This window comes from Morchella sextelata (genome assembly GCF_020137385.1).
Source record: "Morchella sextelata strain SCLS chromosome Unknown scls_22, whole genome shotgun sequence".
In the NCBI taxonomy this organism is placed as follows: domain Eukaryota; kingdom Fungi; phylum Ascomycota; class Pezizomycetes; order Pezizales; family Morchellaceae; genus Morchella; species Morchella sextelata.
Window position 1 is genome coordinate 1,412,592 of NW_025408637.1, and position 21,964 is coordinate 1,434,555.

At 47.8% G+C, this 21,964-nt stretch overlaps 5 protein-coding genes across 5 annotated transcripts; 3 read left to right on the top strand and 2 right to left on the bottom strand.

The window, feature by feature from the left end:
* Positions 1 to 151: 151 nt before the first annotated feature.
* On the top strand, positions 152 to 2,320 carry H6S33_007240 (uncharacterized protein; the record flags this gene model as incomplete). The annotated part of the gene is made up of 1 exon (XM_044838600.1): positions 152 to 2,320. One exon carries the CDS (start codon positions 152 to 154, stop codon positions 2,318 to 2,320), a length of 2,169 nt encoding a protein of 722 aa, XP_044689404.1.
* A 331-nt stretch (positions 2,321 to 2,651) lies between these two features.
* On the top strand, positions 2,652 to 6,167 carry H6S33_007241 (uncharacterized protein; the record flags this gene model as incomplete). The annotated part of the gene is made up of 1 exon (XM_044838601.1): positions 2,652 to 6,167. The coding sequence occupies one exon, from the start codon at positions 2,652 to 2,654 to the stop codon at positions 6,165 to 6,167; it is 3,516 nt and encodes a 1,171-aa protein (XP_044689405.1).
* A 5,008-nt stretch (positions 6,168 to 11,175) lies between these two features.
* H6S33_007242 (uncharacterized protein) lies at positions 11,176 to 11,526 on the top strand (the record flags this gene model as incomplete). The annotated part of the gene is made up of 1 exon (XM_044838602.1): positions 11,176 to 11,526. One exon carries the CDS (start codon positions 11,176 to 11,178, stop codon positions 11,524 to 11,526), a length of 351 nt encoding a protein of 116 aa, XP_044689406.1.
* Positions 11,527 to 16,306: 4,780 nt separating this feature from the next.
* On the bottom strand, positions 16,307 to 17,599 carry H6S33_007243 (uncharacterized protein; the record flags this gene model as incomplete). Its single annotated transcript, XM_044838603.1, has 1 exon — positions 16,307 to 17,599. One exon carries the CDS (start codon positions 17,597 to 17,599, stop codon positions 16,307 to 16,309), a length of 1,293 nt encoding a protein of 430 aa, XP_044689407.1.
* Positions 17,600 to 17,692: 93 nt separating this feature from the next.
* On the bottom strand, positions 17,693 to 18,461 carry H6S33_007244 (uncharacterized protein; the record flags this gene model as incomplete). The annotated part of the gene is made up of 4 exons (XM_044838604.1): positions 17,693 to 17,791; positions 17,966 to 18,091; positions 18,165 to 18,397; positions 18,431 to 18,461. 4 exons carry the CDS (start codon positions 18,459 to 18,461, stop codon positions 17,693 to 17,695), a joined length of 489 nt encoding a protein of 162 aa, XP_044689408.1.
* Positions 18,462 to 21,964: the final 3,503 nt, after the last annotated feature.

Consider the following 21,964-nt stretch of genomic DNA (forward strand, 5'->3'; position numbering starts at 1 on the left):
CATGACCCGGAGATCCTCAACTATCCCGAACTCTTCCCCATCAAAGTCACCCTCAGTCAGCAATCCCACGGATTAGCTCACTCCGTCCCTTGCTTCGTCGCTCAACCCTGGTGCAGAAGACAACCACAACTCAGAATCGAGCAACTTAGCGATGTCAAGGGGTCATCAACAACAACAGGAGGAAGACTACAACATGGAGAGCTCGATCACCGTGAGAGATCGAGGTATAGTCGAGACCCAGGCGAGACAGCGCCACAGGAGGGATCTGGACATGCCGATCAGCGACCTCTTCAGATCGACTCAGCCGGCCGCATCCTATGGCCAAACCCGCTCCCGCAGGCAAGGGGACTATCGAGATTATTCCCCGTACAAAACGCCAATCAGAGAACGATCTTCTATTCCGAGGCCCTCGGTCCACAGGGTAATGGACGAAGACGAGGACACGAATATGGACGTAGAGGAACGCCGTATCGAGCACCCCTTTGGAGAAATCATCGGGCAGGAAATCGAACGGAGAGGAGCCCCAGTGGTTCAGCAGCTGAGTCGCGGACTTGGAGACCTCACTGTGAGCGTCCAAGATCTGCCCGCAATCAGGGAAATTACTCGGCAGCACGCGGCGCAGCTTACCCAGCAGCACGAAGAGCAGACCAAACTCATCCGCGAATTGCAGATGAAGTTCAACCAAGACCAAGAAGAACGGGAGCGCCGAGATGGGTACATCCTCGCGCAAGTGCGGGCAGAGACAGCCGCAACCACTACGAACCTCGGCCAAGTCTTGGAACAGATCGCCAATACCACTAAGGCCCACCAACAGCGGCAGGAAGAGCAGGCCCAGCACATAACCATGCTGGCCGACTGGATTCAAAGGCTGCCGAAAGAAGGCCCAGCCCAAGTCCCAGACGGCGTAGCAGCTACACTGGCACAGTTGGAGAGGACCATGCAGCAGCAGGTCTCCTTGGTAGATGGGTTCTCTGGAACAAGGACGGCTCTAGAAGAAATGATAGAGCAGATGAGGGAAACAGCCCGTAAAGCGGCTGCGGAAAAGCCACTGGCCCCAGAGACAGGTGGCGGCGGATCAGGCCCACCTCCTAGACCACCTCCCCAACAACCAGTCGCCCCTCCAGCCGGCTCCGAATCCAGTGAAGACCTCGAAGACCCAGGCCAACAAGGGAAGCAAGGAGGTCAAGGAGCACAAGGTGGAGGTAACGGGGATGGCAACAAGGGAGGAGGTCAAGGAGCACAAGGTGGAGGTAACGGGAATGGCAATAAGGGAGGTAACGCCCCAGAAGCACCAGGATCATCCCCATCGGATTCCTCAGATTCGGAAGGCGAACGCCGCAAGTGGCTGGAACGTAAGAAACGAAGACACGAAAGGAGGCGCCAACGGGAGCAAGAACTCTTGCACCCCCCTCAAGCCACCATAGGTGATGCACCCAAAAAGGCCAACATTCCCTTCTCCGGAAGAGCCGATCAGGACGTAAGACTCTGGATCGATCAGATGGAGATTCTAATCAGTCTCCAGAAGAAGGTCCAATGGGATAACGGCACTAAGATTATGTGGGCATCCCTCGAGTTTACCGGTAGTGCGGCAAACTTCTGGCGGAATTTTACGGAGAGGTTAGCTGTGGATAGCAGTATCGGAACCTGGGAACGGTTCAAGCAAGAACTCCGTACTCAATATGGCAACCGCACAAGTCAGGAACAGGCCAAGCAGAAGATGGACAGACTCCGACAAACTGGCCCAATCGACGACTACATCAATGAAATGCAGAACTTAGAATGGGACGCACGAGTTGGACCAGTTGTCATGAGATCCATGATCCTAACAGGAATAAACTCCTCGCTGGAACAACGGCTCTCCAATGCGATTGAGGAACCTAATGATTTCGTGGACTGGTTAGCCTGGGTACGGAAAGTCGGACGCAAGGACCACGAGGTGAAGGCTCGGAAAGAAATCCTGCGAGGAAAGGATACGGTGAAACCTCGCGAGGAAAAAACGGAACGGCGGAAATCGCGCAACAACGCAAATCCTCGGAAAACTTTTCCCGCATCAGCCAACAACTCCAAGACCTCGGATGACTTAGGTGTCACCAAAGAAGAAAAGGAGAAATGGCAGAAGGAAGGAAAGTGTTTCCGTTGTGGTAGAGATAACCACTTCGTAAAGGATTGCGTGGCGACGAGTAAGGTCAGGTTGACGAACCTGAAGAGAAAAGAATATCCTTCCGGGAGAAAGGACCACGGAAGGGAGGGTGATAAGAAACGGAAATTGGGGCCACAAAATGAGGCATTTAGGGCAAGGATTACGAATTTGGAGGACTAAATTGATTGGGTATTTCTATTTTGCGGTGTTTCATTCTATGTTGTGTTACAGCTTTTCTATTCTGTTTTGGAAGAAAGACTTTTTTAAGGGATCGGGTTGTGTTATGTTCTATCGGTTGTTATTTTGCGCAATTTAAATTCTCTCTACACACACTGGAGAAACGGGGTCACATTCTGAAAACGCCTGGTGCGTAAGTGTTGTACTATGATCTTTATCAACGCTCGAATTTCCTATATAAACTCCCTCGCCCTGCGCTCAAGAACAAGAACCATCAACATCAACCCACTCACACCCAAGAACAATCTACCGTACACTTTCAAAACATACAAATATGTCTTCACACAACCAAGAAACCCGCCTTGAGATTGAGATCCCTTGGAACCACCCCGCAACTAGTACCCAACATACAGAAACAGTCAACGCACTCCTAGACAGCGGAACAGAGGACTGGGTTATGTCCTGGAACTGTGTCCATCGTCTCAAGATCCCAACTCAACCTCGACCCAAGCCCCTCATCATCAGACAGGCTGACGGCACCCCTATGCCTAACTCCGGTACTTACATCACTCAATCTCTTACCCTCCGCGTCGGCAACCATCTAGACAGAGACATCGTCTGTGAGGTTGGCTCATTCGCAGGAGAAGACCTCGTCATACCACATCGATGGCTCAAGGAGCATCAACCTACCATACATTGGGGACAGAACAAGGTCACCTTCGACAACATCAATTGTCAAGTGAAGGGATGCTTCAGGACCATGTATGATATATACGAAGAAGACCCAGAAGAGCTGGTCATCAGGCTGTTGAGGTCGTCACCCGAGACACAGATGATGATCGAGCAACACCCCTTCTGGGCAAGGGCATTGGTAGGCGAGGCTCTCGCTAGTACTATACCGATGGAGTACCAGGACTTTGTCGACGTCTTCTCTAAGGAGGGAGCCGATCGACTACCTGATCACTCTGAATGGGACCATACCATTCCCCTTATGGAAGGAAAGCAGCCTCCATGGGGACCGATCTATGCGCTCTCCCCAGTGGAACAAAAGGCACTCCGGGAGTACTTGGACGAAATGCTAGCCTCTGGCAAAATAGTCCCCTCCACCAGCCCGGCAGCAGCACCGATCCTGTTCGTGAAGAAAGCCAATGGAAAACTGAGACTATGCGTAGACTTTCGTGGCTTAAACGCTATCACGGTCAAGAATCGCTACCCCCTTCCACTCATGACAGAGTTGGCCGATTCAACGAAAGGAGCAGAGTTCTTCACCAAGATAGACCTGAAAAATGGCTATAACTTGATTAGGATTGCTGCTGGCGAGGAATGGAAAACAGCTTTCAGAACGAAGTACGGCCATTTCGAATATAGGGTAATGCCTTTTGGCTTAACCAATGCACCGGCGTCGTTCCAGGTCATGGTCAATACCATATTCAAGGATCTTCTAGATCAAGGCGTAGTAGTCTACTTGGATGATATTCTAATATATTCAAAGACTAAGGAAGAGCATACGACTCTGGTGAGGAAAATATTGGAGCGACTGCAACAAAACCATCTATACGGGAACCTCGAGAAAACGGAATGGTACAAACAGGAGGTAGAATTCCTGGGATTTGTACTATCAGGGAAAGGGAACCAGGTCTCGCCTAAAAAGGTGAAGGCAATCACGGAATGGTTACCACCCACCAAGGTCAAGGAACTTCAATGTTTCCTCGGATTCGCCAACTTCCTACGACGGTTCATCCACAGGTACTCCGAGGTTTGCCGACCAATGACCGATCTCTTGAAGAAAGGTTCCGTATGGCGATGGAGCAGTGAACAACAAAGCGCTTTCGACGAACTCAAGGAGAGGTTTACGTCTGGTCCAATACTACGACACTATGACGAACACCGTGAAGCGATCATAGAAACTGACGCGAGTGACTGGGCTGAGGCCGCAGTACTCTCTCAGGTGTTCGAGGACGGTATTCTACACCCGGTAGCTTACCACTCTCGCAAGTTCAACGAGGCAGAGGTAAACTACGAGATCTATGACAAGGAGATGCTCGCTATAGTTTCTGCTCTCTTGACTTGGAGACATTGGCTGGAAGGAACGGACATTCCTATCCAGATACATTCGGATCATCAGAACCTACAGTACTTTACAACGATCAAGAAGTTGTCGAGAAGACAAGCCAGATGGGCCGAAAAAATAGCACCTTTTCGCTTCAGGATTCATTACCGACCAGGCGAAAAGAATGGCAAGCCAGATGCACTTACAAGGCGCCCAGAGTTCGCTATGGAAGGGGGAGTAATGCGTGAACAACCCGTAAAACAGTTGCTCAGCGCAGAACAATTTGTCAGGAAATCACGGACCAGTGTAGAAACTGGCCCTGAAATCATTGGCAACCCCGAAGAAGAATGGACTCCGTTGGATCAGTGGTACGACATACCAGGTACTGAGCTGCCTCAGCCACTACAAGACTGGTATGAACAGGACAGACAATGGGTTCGGAGAGTGTTCCGGGATGAACCTCTCCCTGACGCAAACCTTGAAGTCTTCGGGACAGAGGAAGCTGATGCGGTAATAATGGAGCTTGCCACTGAATGGACCCCGGGATCGAATGAGGCCACCCACGATGGTCGTTGGGTAGTGCCAGGATACGCGGTCAGACAAGTCATCGAGGATCATCATGACAGACCCGTAGCGGGGCATCTAGGAAGGGATAAAACCCTTGAGTTGATCGATAGGAACTACTGGTGGCCAGGGATGTCCACGGATGTAGCCAACTTCGTCAAAACTTGCGACGTGTGCCAGAGAGCCAAGCAACGTCGGAGACACTTGTCACTCCCTCAACCCCTAGAGTTAGCCACCACACCTTGGACTGATATCTCAATGGATTTCGTAGTAGAAATGCCAAAGGAGAAATCAGGATCCCGTAACGTATTGGTAGTCGTGGACCGTTTTACGAAAATGGCTCACTTCATTCCAATGACGGGAATCAACGCGGAACAAACCGCTAACGCCTTTGTCAAGGACATTTGGCGCTTTCACGGACTTCCTAGGAGCATTGTCTCTGACAGAGGAACACAGTTCGTATCGGCATTCTGGGCTGCGGTTACAGAACGACTAGGGATTCGTAGAAGACTCTCGACCTCGTTCCACCCACAGACGGATGGACAAACAGAAAAGACCAACCAGCACCTCGAATCCTACATCCGGGCCTATACCGCCGGAACAGGAAAGAAATGGAAGGACCTACTACCGATTTGCGAGTATGCATATAATAATGCGAAACACTCGTCGACAGGACAATCGCCGTTCTACTGCAACTATGGTTTCCACCCGCGAACAGATTGGCCAACGGATGCGGAAGTCGGACAGCTAGATGCCAAGGGAAGCACCTATCTGGAAGACCTTCTCCTAGCCCATGAGTCAGCGAGAGATACGCTGCAGAAGACCTTTGACAGGATGGCGTCAAGGCCAGGGCCAGCAGTTCAGCGGTTCACAATCGGTCAAAAGGTTTTGCTGGATACTCGGAACCTCGGCGGTTACAATAAATGGTCGGACAAGTTTACAGGCCCCTTCGAGGTCGCCGCGGTTGTAGGAAACCGGGCTTATAGGTTGAATCTTCCGGTAGAATGGAACGTTCATGACGTATTCCACGAGATGTTGCTGAGACCTTATCGAGAGGATCCCAATCCGGGCAGACAACAGAATATACGAAAACGACTCGCAACACCCGACCCTCAAGAGGCACTCTTAGATGAGAACTTCAAACCAGTCACCAACACTCGGCCCCATACGCGAAGTCAAGGGCCAGTCACCGACTCGAGACGACCTCTGAAACGACAGCGGACTAGGAAAGACTAGCTCGATACCTTTCCTACTCTATGACTTTTCCCAAAGGGTTTTTATCATAGAGAGGTTTTAACGGTCGAGGGCGACGTCTAGGAAGGGGGAGTAGTGTTATAGGAAACACGAACACTGCTCCTGAGTCAAGGAACAAGGATAATACGAGTGATGGGTTGTGATGCGAGTACGGTCGGGTAACAAGGGAACAAGCATAGAAAGGTACCGAGGGGTGTGGGGGCACCGGGTGCAACCACACTAGTATTAGGCTGTTGTGAGGGCACGCTTACTATTGGGTGTCTCACCCGGAACGGAATAGAAGCGGGGCTTATGGCTGCAGGCCATTCTACTTAGGGAAGTAGCTCTAGGACAATAGCATGATACAGCTCGGTTACTGGCAATTGCGGGGTTTATGGTTACGTGTCGGAATTAGAATGGAGGAGCGGAACTATGCGGGGGCGCTTTTCTATTGGGGTTATCTTCGGGTTGATTGTCTTATTCTATTATCGTTATCTCATTAGTATTAGAAAGCGGGCCTTGGCATAGGTTCCAACATGTATAAATAGGGTAGGATTCCGCCTCGTCTTAGTGGCATCATCAGTCACTCAGCGAGCGGAATCCGGTTTACAATATTACAAGTTTAAAAGCTACAGAACTATCGCTTAGCATTGGCATTTCCCCAAACACTTCCGCATCTCACAACAAGGCATGGATCTTTGACCCTGGTGCAACTAACCACATGACCGGAACTCAGGTTATCAACCCCTCACCTTACAATGGAACAGTCACTGTTGGCGGCGGGCGAAAGCTACAGATAACCGGAATTGGAAATGTCACCATCAACGGATCACATGGCCCCATCACTCTGCAGAATGTATTTTTAATCCCAGAACTCGGCAACACCAACCTAATGTCTTGGTCATGTATTGCCAAAAAAGGATTCACAACGACAGGGACAGAAAACGGCTTTACCATTTACAAACCAAACAGCAAGGAAATCGTTGGGATCGCTAACGCAAATAGTACTGGTCTTTATATTTTTGAAACCAAGGAACTTTGCGCACACATCTCCATCGCTACCAGCTTCTATGATTGGCACCAACGACTCGGACATCTCCCCGCTTCCTCACTCTCACGGTTACGTAACATGGTCGCCGATCCCAAGTCTCTCCCCACAACAGGTCACATGGAAACATGCAACACATGTGAACTCGCCAAATCTACCAAATCTCATCTCGCTCCTCTTACCGAACCACGATCCAAACAACCACTAGAACTAATCCACTCAGATCTGAGCGGCAAGTTTTCCACTCCTTCTCTTGGCGGTTTTAGTTACTATATTACTTTCATCGACGATTACTCCAGGTACGCTCACCTCTACTTCCTTAAAAAGAAGTCAGATGCAGCAGCTGCCACACAACGGTATATCGCATACATGGAAAACCAACTGGACAAAATGGTTAAACGATTCCGAAGCGACAATGGTGACGAGTACATCTCCAACGACCTCCAACAGTTCTTTGCCTCCAAAGGCATAAAGCATGAATTCACGGTCCCCTACTCTCATGAGTCAAACGGAACAGCAGAACGCTTTAACAGAACAATAGCAACAATGGCACGATCCGCCTTGCTCGACCACGATCTTCCATGGAATCTATGGGCAGAAGCAATCAATACAATGGTACACGTCAAGAATCGTCTCCCACATAAAGCACTCCCGAACATGACACCATACGAAGCACTCACCGGCAAGAAACCCTTCATTGGGCATCTCCGATCCTTCGGTAAAACAATGTTCATTCACATACCTGTCGAAGCACGACCAGCCGGAACAAAGTTGGATGCCAGGGCAATTACGGGACAATTCTGTGGCTATGGAGACTCTGATAAGATCTGCCGTGTTTATATACCATCACAAAGGAAAGTAGTTCTCTCTCGTCATTTTAGGTTTAAAGGTCCGTCCGTAGGGGAAGAAATTGAAACAATGAAAACCGACACACCCCCTAAACCAAAACAAATCGAGATCAAACAAGAACCACCCTCACGTCCACCAACACCACCTGCGAAACTCTCAGATTCCGATATCGAAGACTTGTTCAACCAACAAATGCTTCGAGAAACTATGGAACAAATTTCCAACGACGAATCTGAAGAAGAAGAAGAAGAAAACGCTCCCGAACATACCCCGCACAATGATGTTGATACAGACACTGATCAACCGAGACGCAACCCACCACGGGAACGGAAACCTCCGGTCAGATACGGATACAACATTCAGCATGATACCACCATGGCAGAACCAACAAACTATCACCAAGCGATCAACAGTCCTGACTCCGAAAAATGGCAAAAGGCTATGGAAGTTGAACTCGACTCACTCGCTAGGAATAATACATGGAAACTGGTTGACACACCAGATCACTGAAAATTGGTCGACTGCAAATGAGTATACAAAATCAAACTTGGGCCCGATGGCAACCCTATTCGGTACAAAGCCCGACTTGTCGCAAAAGGATTCTCACAGGTACCTGGTCAAGACTTTGATCAGACTTACGCCCCCGTCACCCGATACGAATCCATCAGACTGCTTCTTGCCCGCTGCCTTCAAACCGGCGGTCAATGCGATCAGATGGACGTTACTAGCGCTTTCCTATACGGCGAACTCCAGGAAGAAATCTATATGAAATCTCCACCTGGCTACCCTACTCCCGGCAAAGCATGCAAACTTATCAAATGCATCTACGGCCTCAAACAATCATCTCGGGAATGGTATGCTCGTCTCTCCAAAACGCTAATCAGAATGGGATTCAGAAAAGCGGACTTCGACCCTTGTGTTTTTATTCATAAAACAGGGGAAGTCGTCATCGCTATCTACCTGGACGATATCCTTATCTTCTACTGGTCCGTTGAACGCAAAAACCGCGTCAGCCTCCAACTCCACGCAGAATTCGAAATGACGGAAACTGGTACAGCCAACTGGGCACTCGGAATCCACTTGATCCACACTAAGACTGGCGTGATCCTATCACAGGAAGCCTATCTCAAGCGTGTACTTATCAAATACGGTTTCGATGAATCTAGACCTGTGGCAACACCTATCGACAACAATGTTCACCTACAAAAGGGAACAGAAGCGGAGAAAATCGATGATCCAACAATCTATCAGTCGATAATCGGTTCATTAATGTATGCAGTAATCGGTACCAGACCGGACCTCGCCTACACTGTCACCATGCTCTCGCAATTTTCTTCCTGCCCCACTAAAGCTCACCTGGCTGCAGTCCATCGCGTTCTTCGTTACCTTAAGGGTACCCTCGATTGGTCACTCTTCTACGCAAAAACGCCACCCACCGCACTCATGTTACGAACCATACGGCTATACCAAACGTATGAGTTATTAGGAAGTCTGGAAGGTTCCGTGGGATTAGTAATCGGTTGTTATCTTCTTACTATATAGGGCTGCTTGTGTCTTCTGTTGTCTTTTCTTCTCTCTCCTTACGCAACATCTTGTATTCTACTGTGGGTTATTACTTTGGGGATTTTCCTCGCTTCAATACATTACTTTTACTCTCAGTCCCCGTTACGTCTGCTGTCCCTTATGCCCGGCGCGCCCGCTGTTATGATCTTCGCCGCCTCTCTACTCCTCGCCTCGTTCTGTTCGGTTAACATGCCGACCGCCGTTATCTCCGTCCTCGTACGGACCCTTACCTCTGTCCTCGTACAGACCTTCGTCGCTGTCCTCTCCTCTGTCCGCGTACAGACCTCTGTCCCTGCCTTCGGGTACACCACTGCGTCATCCCTCGCCCTCGCGCGAGGCCTGTCCCTTCCCTCGGGGAACCTAACCATGTCCCTCGACCCCCCAGCTTATACCTCGCCCATGGTCCCTTACAACTCATCGGCTTCAGTGACGCAAGCTATGCCTCTGATATCGACGATCGCCGCTCATTCACCGGCCACTGCTTTATGTTAGGGGAAGCTCTTATCTCCTGGCGCTCTTATAAGCAGCGCTCCGTCGCTACCTCTACTACTGAGGCAGAATACATGGCTCTTTCGGATACCAGTCGACAAATGATATGGTTAAGGAATGCGATACATGAGTTGGAACGGAAACCAAAACTTTGTTTTATTCTTCGCGGTGATAATAATGGTTCTTTGTCCTTGGTTAAAAATCCTGTCTTTCATAAAAGGTCTAAACATATTGATGTGCATTTTCATTTTGTTCGGGAACGATACGAGGATAAATTGTTTGAGTTGGAATATATTTCTACAAATGAAAACGTGGCGGATATATTTACAAAGGGATTGGATAAGGGCAAGCATGTTTTATTTTCTTCTACTATTCACTGTGGTTCACGAGGGGAAGTCTTGAAATAGTACGCTCAGCACATTTCATAGTATTGGAGGATTCTCATTTTGTCATTATGAGTCATAGGTTTTATGACTCATTCTTCTCTTGGTATTTATTAGTCATGATACGGTTATGATTCATTATGTTCTGTGTTACCTTTCTTTAGTATAAATATGGGGTATTCCCCCCTTTCTTGTTAGAAAATATAACGCTCAATTACTACGCTTCTCTACATACATTTTCTCTACCTCCTACCTAGAGTGCAAGTTTCGCCCAGGATTCCTGTGCTTGTGTAAGACTGTCTCTCATCAAACCTTTGTCTTTGTTACGAAATAGGAAGGGGAACTTGAAAAGAAAACATATGTCCCCCCCCAGTTACAGCATCACGGACACAGTTGCCGATCAGGGCCAGACCGATAGGACGGTCTAACGAAGAGGTCAGCACAGTCCCCCAAGAGTTCATTGGTTACATCCCAGCTTTCCTATGAATAGGCAAGAAGCGTGGTTACCATATTCTAACTGTTCATAGTAAGACGCTCACCAGATACCCGAAACAGCGAGTACCAAATTCAAGATATAAGACAAGTGGAAGCGCAGTATTTTGGTTAAGAAATTAACTGGAGCCCTTGGCGTTGGAAAGACTAGATACCTCTACCCTTCATACCTTTCCTAGTCCCCCAAATGGAAAATTCCAAAGGCGGTGTTCAATCCACTCTTCCGACAGAATCGTCTGGGGCCTCCGCACCTCCACTCCCAACCAACCCGACGTGGAAAGACATTGCGGCTTTGTTCCAGTCCCCGTTCTGGCTACCCGACGGTGATCGGACAATCGTCGGCAGTTACTGGATCCTCAAAATGCGTCCCTATAACCTCAACCTCGATCAATATCCAGATGTTTCTACACAAGCTAAGGTCATCTACGACGCAATATATTCCGGCGATATGCCAAGGACATACGACTCCACCGAGAAATTCCCTCCGGAAGCGGTGGCGCTTTTCAAGACGTGGATGGATAACAACTGCCCGGAATAGCAGACGGTTAGGATTATGAAGGTAGTTGTCGGATATCGTTGGTCTGGTTGTTTGGCAAGAATTTGGAGATTTGAGATATATGCACTTTGGGCTGTGATAGTATACGTAGTGTTGAATTGACGCTGTACCAGTCTTCTGATGAAAACTATTGTTGCTAGCCTTTCAACAACCCATGACTCAGTGCTTAGATTCGTGATAAATGGTCAAGCGGTGTGGGCCAGCCCTCTCCAGAGATAGAGATGGTGAATAAACAAAATGTCCGTTAGCCAAGTTTCGCCTGCTGTATGTTTAGGAGATGGTAGGATGAGGTGCGGTCAAGCGCAACGAAGGACAAAAGCCCATTTAATTCCGATGATAACTCTTGTCTAGTTTGCGGTTTAAATGAATAAATTAGTTTGTGAGGCTCAATTGCAGGCAGAGAGATTGAGATCTGCATGCTCAATCACTATGTAAATAGCGCGCTAAATAGATTGGGCCGGGGGAGTCGAGCTTGGGAACTTGCCGACTCAACCCTAACCCTGAAACGGCGGTTCGTGACATTGAGACGACCCAAAGAATTACGCGTGGGGATTGTTTTAACCAAGGTTGCGGCTGGAATGATTCACTGAGGATTATGATAGGAGGAGTCCTTCTAGCTTGCCCGACCATAGGAACCCTGTTTTTAGGCCCCTGTAGAATAATCACACCATTTGCTGTATAAGCATCTTTCTGGCAACATCATGATTCGAGGAAGGAGAAATAGGGAGAAATAAAAGCATAAGGAAGTTAGAAAAACATACAACTGCCCAATAAACAAGATGGAACACCGGCGCGTCATCATGCCGGAGCATATTATAAAGCCCGAATCATGCCGTGTTTTCTTAGTGTTCTGGACGATGCTGGAGGAGAACAAGCACCGAGCATTTATTGAAACGTAGAAACCTCCTCCGCCCCTCTCTCGGCATTCCCAATTGTCAACACCTCTAGCCTAAGCCCCCGCGCCACCTCCTACCGTCAGGAACAGGTAAAACGCAACGCTGCGCATGGGGATGGGGTGCGCTGAATCTGAATATCCACCGGTATATATGCCCACCTGTATCACCCGCAATCTTCGCGGGACCAGGTGGAATGACGTCGGGGCAGAGCACCGGTGACAGATTCCGGCAATCATGTATTTCCTAATCAACCACTAGCTTTCACGGCTATTTCCTCTTTGCCCAAAGTCCTAAGTAGTCCAAGCCCGGTATTCAAGCGTAGGCTACGGTATTGAGAGAAGCCCTAACTATAATTCTAAGTTCGCTAAGACTAGACACGTGAAACAGACTTGGCCTAGTGCTGCGACATCCGGGACGAGTTGAAGACAGTGTTAAACCTTCTTTTTATGTGTCCCGGCCGCAAACGTCGATAACCATCCCAGTGAGGGTACACATGCCAGTCGGAAGGTGGTCCGCACAAATACCGTCTTGCCCCTGGGGAGAGAATGGGGAGGGGTAGAGGTGGGGAATGAGGTCTTTCTTATAGTAACTGTCGGGAGTCCACCGTTACATATAATTAAGGCAGGTACTCCGCAATCTTGCTGCGCGTGCAATCGAATCAAGCTTTCAGATCAAAGAAGCGTATCGTATATCCATTCGTATCGCAATCAATCGCCATGACCGTTTGAGATCTTGAGTTCTGTAATTCTGTAACATGTGTAACTGATAGCGCGCAATCGCGCCGTCCACAGGGCCACAGCTACTTGTGATAGTACTCCTAGTAGTACTCGGTAGGAACATAGGTAGTGGGCCATTTTCAGTGCCGATTGGCCAACTGCGAAGTGACCAATCATCCCAAGATTTGCGGGGGAAAAAGGAAGTGATGCTCCGCTGCATGTCTATAGCTAGTAGATCTTACACATGTGATAACTAACATCACTAGCTAGCTAGTGGCAACGATACAGACTCAAGCGATGTTACGGCTCATTCACGAAGACAGTTCACTCGCGGAGTTTCATCCGTGAACCAGTTCAATCAGGAAGTATTGATTGTTACGGATTAAGATGGTGAGCTCTTCCAGCTGATCTCTCTCCACGGTGTATTGCAAGATTATTCCCCTAATCTGCTCATCCGCGTATTGCAAAGGTTATTCCCCAACTATACGATAAAGAAGGCCGTCTGGGAGTAGAGGAGTACTGCGTTAGCATGGATGAGGTGTTAAACGAAAATGGGCATGAATAAACCGGCTTCATGAATGAGCCGGAACAGGCGCCCCCGCGGCAAACTAAACCCCAACAAGTTTACACCTAACATCTACCTATCTTCCGCTCATGAGAGGGCGGAAGCTAGGCCCAATCAATAAAGGAGCACACTGTCCGCGACGTCAAAACAAGCTTTCCTAAATCCATATTGCGCCACTCTCGAGCAGCACATTGACGTCTTACTCCCTGTACCTTGCCATATGCATTGTTATTCTGCCCCGCCCCCGCGCAAGTAGGCCCGATAGGCGCCGCACAGGGCCATCCCTTCTAGTGACCCGTAACAAACTCAGTCTGTCATAAACAGCAGTTCCTAAACTGTCAATGTCTAGAACTAACCCTGATCGATGTCAACTCCAATTTTACGTCAAAATTACCCTAATCCACTTTAAATTCCAGTTTTTACACCCCAAATTACCCTAACCCATACCAAAAAAGTCCTTTTCCACTACTGGCCAGTAGCGAGTTCATGACCATGACACCCAACTTACCTCAACACAGTTTTTAACTAGTTTAAACTTGTCTGTTAGTAACTCGGTTTGAACCTTCCAAGTTTGTCACGCGGCTAGTACAGGTCGCGTTGACAGAACAAAAGAAAAGAAACGCACGGAGCAGGATGCGCTCTTCGTCGGAGTAATCCTGGTATTACCATTCGGCTGGACGTACGCTTCCGTCATATCATCTTACACCCTCCCCCGGGAGTCGAGGTATTCATCGATAGCAAAATTCAAGTCGCTAATTAGAATCCAGAGGAGATGGATACATAGGATCAAGGACCAGCTTCCGCCCTTGAACCGGGGCCTGGCCTATCCGTTCACCCTGATAACTACTATGGCCCGCCTCCGAGGTCTCTTCAGTTGCAACTAGATGAGGAAATAAAAGAAGAAAAACAGTTGTGTGCGGGGGTGTAAGCTTGGCAAGCACCTGGCGCCCAGCCAGCTCGCGAGCAGAGAAGGGCTCGAACTGTCTACTATCTACTATCTACTATGTACTAGAATAATGATTTTCCGAGGTTCTTGCAGTCTGATTGGTCGACAGCGACAGGGGTAGGTTTAGTAAGCACAAACTGGGTAGCAACCGGCTCTCCCCAGCAAAGATTGGGAGCGGGCAATGACACTGGAATGCCGAACTCATTAACAGGATGGGTATTGGAGGTGGTATTTATTGGAGGTGGCTAAGTACAGTAGAGCTGGCATGAGTCGAAATACCTCATGAACTGGATTACTACCACATTTGGCTATGGTCAACGGGGTGGCAGCTGGCCACGAGGTGGCTAAGGGCAAAATTAATTAACTACTGGAGTTGGCCAACTACTACACGGAGGTGGAATCGGCGGCTGCAATATAAGTGAAGAAGGCATGAGTCGAGATACCTCACTGTTGATAAATGGATCACTACCAGAGGTGGGCAAACTACATGTACTCTGGGTGAGAAACTACCCACCCAGCTGGATAGTTAAATGCGGGAGCTGGCTATACTCCATAATGGAGCTGGATATGGTCAACGCTGGGAGCTGGAGCTGGCCATGGAATAGCTAAGGACAATAATAATTAATTACTGGAGATGGCCAACTACTATAGGTGGGAAGTACTACACGGAGGTAGGAGAGTTTATTGAGCAGGAGTAAGACCTCGCGGTCGCGAGGTGGGCCACTACTAGCATATATGTACCTCACAATTGCTAAGCCAAGGCGCCAGCCGTGTGACGGGTCCAGTTTTGGGCTCAGATCGTTTCTTCCTTGCACGCAGACAATATCAGTACGGTCTCGCTCGCTCGTGGTCGCAATGACATCCGACCATATAATTAACACCCGAGTCTCAGTGCCATTATTCAATGAGCCATGATATATTGCGTCAGTCCCATCATGTACGTGCCGCCACACATTGATAGAGAGCTAGCCTTTCTTTCAATTGTTCTCTGATATCTTGAAAGCAGCGTTGGTAAATCACGAGTGGTGCTACTTCCTATCATCACCGTTTGAAAGTAAGTCATCATGAGATTCATTGCCGAAAGACTCCATGGCGGGCCATCCATTAACCGACATTGGCAATATAGCAGTTCCATGATTGGGCTTACTCGCATGCATAGAAATGAAGCATCGATATTTACTAAAAAAAGTTGATATTCAAAAGTCCTTTTGCCTGTCCAGATATCACTATTGAAAGACATAACATTCACGTTTCCATACAGGCTACCCAGAAAAGAGGGAACGAGGAACGAGTTACAAAATGGTTAAATTGGAAGAAAGAGGGCGTTAAAATATGACGAAAAAGGATGAGAAATAGGACAAAACTCAAAATACTAATGTTATGAAAATTGAGAAAACGAATGTGATACTGATCAACAGTAAGCTCTCCGCGTTGACCTTTTCCATCACCAAAATCAATCCCTCCAACCCAACCGGTATCGTCCCCTTTTGGCACCCACCCACCCCCCACCCCCCCCCTCTCTTCCTCCCATACTACCCGGCCCCCTTCTTCACCTACCGAGATCAACCTAATGCAAACAGTCCATAGCCATCTCTCCTCCAAACGTGTACAATTACCACGACCCCACTGCTATTTATGACTAGTAGTATGTCATAACACTAGATGGTGGCTGACCCACTAACGTGGGTACCATCGCCGGGGGTCCCATACCCCCCGGCATAGGCATAAGATACATTCCATTGTCATCATCAGAGTTAGAGTCTGACTCATAGCACTCTGGACAAGAGCAAGGACCGCCTATCATCGCACCCGGGTGCATAGGTCCTTCGTACCCGCGCGGGGGACCTTCATAGCCAGTTGGTTGTTGGGACGGCATTCCCTGCTGGGTATATATCGGAGATTGAGAGAAATATGGATTCCCTTCCCCTGGGCCTGGGCCCATGTTTTGGTGGGCCTGCCCACCGTAACTCATCATCCCATTCGAAGGCTGCAAACGATTGGTGTTAGGGCCTGAATCTTGATATCCATTAGGGCTATAGCCGGATGACTGGTAGATGTTCAAATCAGGGCTAGAGAGCGGATAGCCACCGGAATTAGGACCTGAAGATGGATATAGGTTGGAGTTATGAATTGATTGGTAGCCGTTGGGATTGGGCCCCGACTGTGGAGGCACATGGCCATGGGTATTAGGGCCAGGCAACTGATAGCCAGGCAACTGATAGCCATTGGGATTGGGACTCGAGAATACATAGCCATTAGGATTATAGGACGAACGGGGAGGGTAATTATCAGGATAGCGCCCTCTCTGAGCTGATCCGGAAGGAGATGCACTGGCATTGGAACTGTGGGGTGAGGATATCTGCTGAGGATTCCAAGATCCATTCACTCCCTGGCTCGGAGGTTGTTGTTCTTTGTTATAGTTAACCGGGGGTGAAGTAACACTGGTGCGAGTTGGTTGGGGCGTATTGCGTTGGGACGAGGAGCGTGATTGCTGAGGACTGCTATTAGCAGCCGATCCACCTCCGGTAATCCAGCGGTGCCTGAGTGCCTGCTGCGCAAACGGACGTTCCATAGGATCGACCTCTAACAAGGAGAGAATGAACTCTTTGGCGTCCTCTGACACGCCGCTTTTGTTCAAAGGCTTGTCCGGAAACGCGCTTCCGTTGCAGTAGCGCCGAAATTCGGTCTGGTCTAAGTAGATCTTGACCGATGTGTGCGCGATTTCATATCCTGTTTTACTCTGGTCTAAGGGGGTCTTGACCGATGTGTACGCAGTTTCATATCTTGGTTCCTGGTCCTTCAGAGATAGCGACGACCTAAAGAGCTCGGATATGTCATCGTCGTCATTATCATCATCCATTTCATCCGCCGTCTTCCAAAACGGTACAGACCCGGTATGGAGCTCGTGGCAGACCATTCCCAGTGACCACATATCAACCGCGATGGTGTACCTTCCCCGTGATTCATACTTTTCGGTGGGGAGATAGCCCTGTATCTCTGGAGCCATATACTACACCGTACCAGCTTAGGTCTTCAAGCCACTGGCATCGATGTCCGCTGACTTTGCAATGCCGAAGTCGCAAATCTTGACAAGTAGTGGAGAGGTGGACGAGATGAGGATGTTCTAGTCAGCGAGATACATCATATCAGCGTCATGAAACATAAATCACAAATACCAGAAAAGGATGTTGGGGTGGTAAACCGATGGCTTCAGATCACGATGCGCTATTTGCTTTCTTTGCAGTTCCACAAGTGCTTCCAGCAGTTGTGCAGTGACCTCACGGCATATTTTTTTCACCTCAACTCTCTTTAGCTTTCTCATGTACCTTTCCAGACTGCCACCAGAGACATATTCCATGGCGATGAACATGGTCTGCTGAGAGTCCTGGTACCATCCGTGGAAAGTGACAACCTTGGTCGGGTGCTAAAGATGGACATCAACACATACATTAGTGCATGAGCCGGGGAATGTTGTAAACTTGGAGGTGGTATCAAACCTTCTTCACGGCGATCAGTGCCTTCAACTCATTCGTCAGGATCTTTTTGTTATTCTTGTGAGCCTTTTTGGTAATCGACTTGACTGCATGGAGGCATCCGCCTCCTGGGCTGCCTTGTAGTTCCTGGAGGACTACGTCCCCGTATGTTCCTGACCCAAGAGAGTCTATTGTTTTCCATACCTGCGAGAAAGGTGTACCGTCACGTTGTGTACCGGTGTGCGTGACTCTACCAACTATTGAAATGAATCAAAAAATGAATCTTATACTCAGGTAAAACTTTGGTGTGAAATGAATCATCGGAAATGTGTTTAATAGTTGAACTGTCTTTACTAAGGAAATGAATCTTTTTACTATAGGGAAGTGAATTAATAAACACATTACTACCAATCAAAACTTATATATAAATTATATAAAAAATAAAGATAAAAAAAATAAAAAAAGACTTGCTTAGGGATTAAACCTGGAGAACAGCAGTTACACAGTCTACATCTTATCACCTACCCCATTGATTGATATATTAAGCTCCGTACGTTCCTCAAACCGTATTTACTGTAGAAAAATCACAGGAAAAGGCACAGGAAAAGGCACATAAGAAAAGGCATTAAAAAAGGCGCTTTGAGATGACGACGCGCACTTGTACAAAATAGGTAGTACATAAGCGGCGCAACTCTCCAAAATCGGTTTGGTGGGAAAGGCATCAAAAGATTCATTTCCATGGCTGGTAGAGTGGACATTATATCACAACGTATATACGTGGAGCCCGGAGGCTTTGGTACTCACCCTCCTCTCACCCTCACCCTGCTCTCCCCATCTCTCCATCTCTTCCACACCGACAAATTAGAGTATAGGTATTCAGATAGACAAAGGAAATAATTATTCTTTCCACAATTTGTAACTATTGCTCGTATTTTCCTTAATTCTAAATTTATTATATGCTCAGATGCCCCACCCATGTGTAACTCGCTTGATTCGCTGCTTTCTACTCGTTCGCGCGGGTGTCATCAGCTCCAGAAATGACTCCAGCTTTCGAGGGCGGTTGGCATGGCCTTGCAGCTCCTCCATAGTTATTTTCCACGCAGGTATATTTGCGGTTCCCATGTCATGAATTCTTCTGTCGAGTAGCATTCCACCATTATGTGATGGACGTCCTAAGTGCCCTGTCCGTGTACTCAGTTCTGGCCATACCCATCTCTTTTCAGGTTTGATTTTTGAGTGTTTCATTGACAATCCCATAGGTAGATTGGAGGGTATTACGATGCAGACCTAGGTCGCCGCCAAGAGGCAATTTTTGGAAATGAGACCTAGGTGGGTGTAATGAGTTTGCGGGTTTGAGCAAGTGGCGAGTAATGCCCTGTGACTGAAAGCATAAGTGGTCACTCGGTGACCGCCTGATTCATGGGATAGCATCACAAGGACTCACTCGATGACTAATCTGATTCATGCACTGTCACTCGACTCATGAATCATCACTCGACCTTACCGCACTTACTGAGTCTATGGATTGATTGATTCGTTGATTGATTGGGTGGTTAGATAGACTTGTTTGGCTTGCTTCAACTTAATTGATCTCGATGTCACGGGGCTGGGAAACATTACTAAGCACGTAATGTCGTTCTTAATTGGCCAAATGATTACAACCCCCTCACGGTGGGTTTTTTTTTTTTTTTTTTGTTTAATTCATTAATTCCCCTCACGGTGGGTTACGTTGCAGGACAAAGTAATGATTTTCACTAGCATTAGCTATAATCTTAGAGAATGCGTACCAATTCTAATCTATTCAGACCCCATACGACTTTGATGATCATTCTAGAGATCTTTCCCCATTATCTTTCATTCATTAATTCTACAATTAGAAAGATACATTAATCATCATGCATGGCGTAGTAGATAGGACATTGAGTAGTTCAGAGATCGGCTCTAGCTCAAATCCCCAACGCTCACTTTTTGTTTTTATTAACGCTGCGGGCAACAACCATAGCGGCTAAGTAATATATGGTTTCAATGTCAGCGTGTAGTGTGGCGCACCCGTAATACTGATTTTATTAAAGTTGAGATTCAAAAAGATAACAAAAAATATATAATACAGTTCGTGAATAAAAAGAAGATAGGTCATTGATCTCATTCTTCATTGATTTGAGTGCCATTGATTACTGGGAAAGTTTTCTCTTTGGGTGTTCTTGATGGCCAGCCACGGTGACATATGGAGAAATGTCTTATCCCGAAATCGGAATCGCTAACACTGTTGCAGAGTGACTGTAAATGCGTACTCTTAATGCAGCAATTTAATGCATCAATCGATGCATTTAATGACGCATTAAAAGATTTGTTGTTTGATCCATTATTGATGCATTTCCACGTATAACACATTTAAGTACGACTTTCGGACGAGTTTACCCATACAAGAAAATGATGTATTTACATATCTGGTAGAGATCCCCGCCTACAACAACCACGAGATCACCCCGGTTACCCGACCCCGCGACCCTCACCCACTCCATATACGCACCCTCGCAACGACCCACTTGCCGCACCATTTTCTCAACCAGCTCAGCCGAGCCAAAACCCGCGATCGACAATCTTCCACTTCCACTTACATTGTCAACCGCGCACTCGTTGTCGGAGTCGCAACATGCTAACCGCCGGACGTTCACTATCGTCATCGCAGCAGAGCCGCCTCATACCCCTGCACGCTTCCCTTACAGCGACCAGAATGATCTATGGAAAAACAGGGGGGTGATATTGTATGGCGAAATATCTGTGCACCATATAACTGTTTTTTTCCATAGATCATTGTACATGCTACCCCTGTTCGGTACCTGACAATCTCGCGCGCATGCAGCCCATCTCGGTTGTGAGCCATGACGCAGGTAGTTACCATTCTTAGCGCAATCAATGCAAGTATGGTGCCGAGTGAGAGCTCGGGCCTCATTAGAGACTTTTAGCCAGAACCTTAAAGCAACGAACAAAAGATTATTCCCAACCCCGACATTGTGATATAATATTTTCGAGACTCAAGGCTACGACTAGAGATATTTTCGGTCCTGGTGCCTAAGATTCCCCTCTCAGAGTAGTTTTGAGACGATCTGGGGTAAGGAATTAACTAGCTCATGCACAATGGTCTTGGGAATCAATAATTCATCGTTTGTGGATTTCTTTGTTGCTGGTGGCTAAACGTCTCTATTGCAGTTGTGCGAGCCCGTCCTAAAAAGTAAGGAGAAAGAGAGAAAGAAAAAAGAAAAGGAGGGGCAGGAAGAAGGAAGCGCCCTTCGTGGCTCGGAAACATTAATCTCCCGCCACAAACCCTACCCCACATGTCCCTTCGTACGTTTCCCTTTGCTCGTTCCCGCAATTCACAACTTTTTGCCGAACAAATGGTGTGGTAATATTCATTATACTAGCTGTTATCGGATTTTAACGCTGCCAAAAAGGGAAGAAACTCGTTCAAAAAACAGGAAGATCTACTGAAGGAAGGGTGGCGAGCGTTACATTCACACTAAAGAGGTTCACGGAGTAAGGGTTAGGTTTATTAGTAGAGGATTTACGAGAGATTTTGCTCGACCGGTTTAGTCTCTCTAAATAGAGCGCGCTCCTGAAAACGCACGACATATGGCGATTAGTAGCTCACCATATACATTGTAGAATTTAACTGCAAATGTGGGCTGGCATTGCAAGATGGACCCGCTTGTCACGTAGAATGTCTCTAAAAGGTAGTGGAGTAAACTGTTTTTCGTTAAAGATTTTGTCTATCACGATGCCGTCGTGGGCCTAACAGGTTGTGATTACCGGGAATAGATGAATGG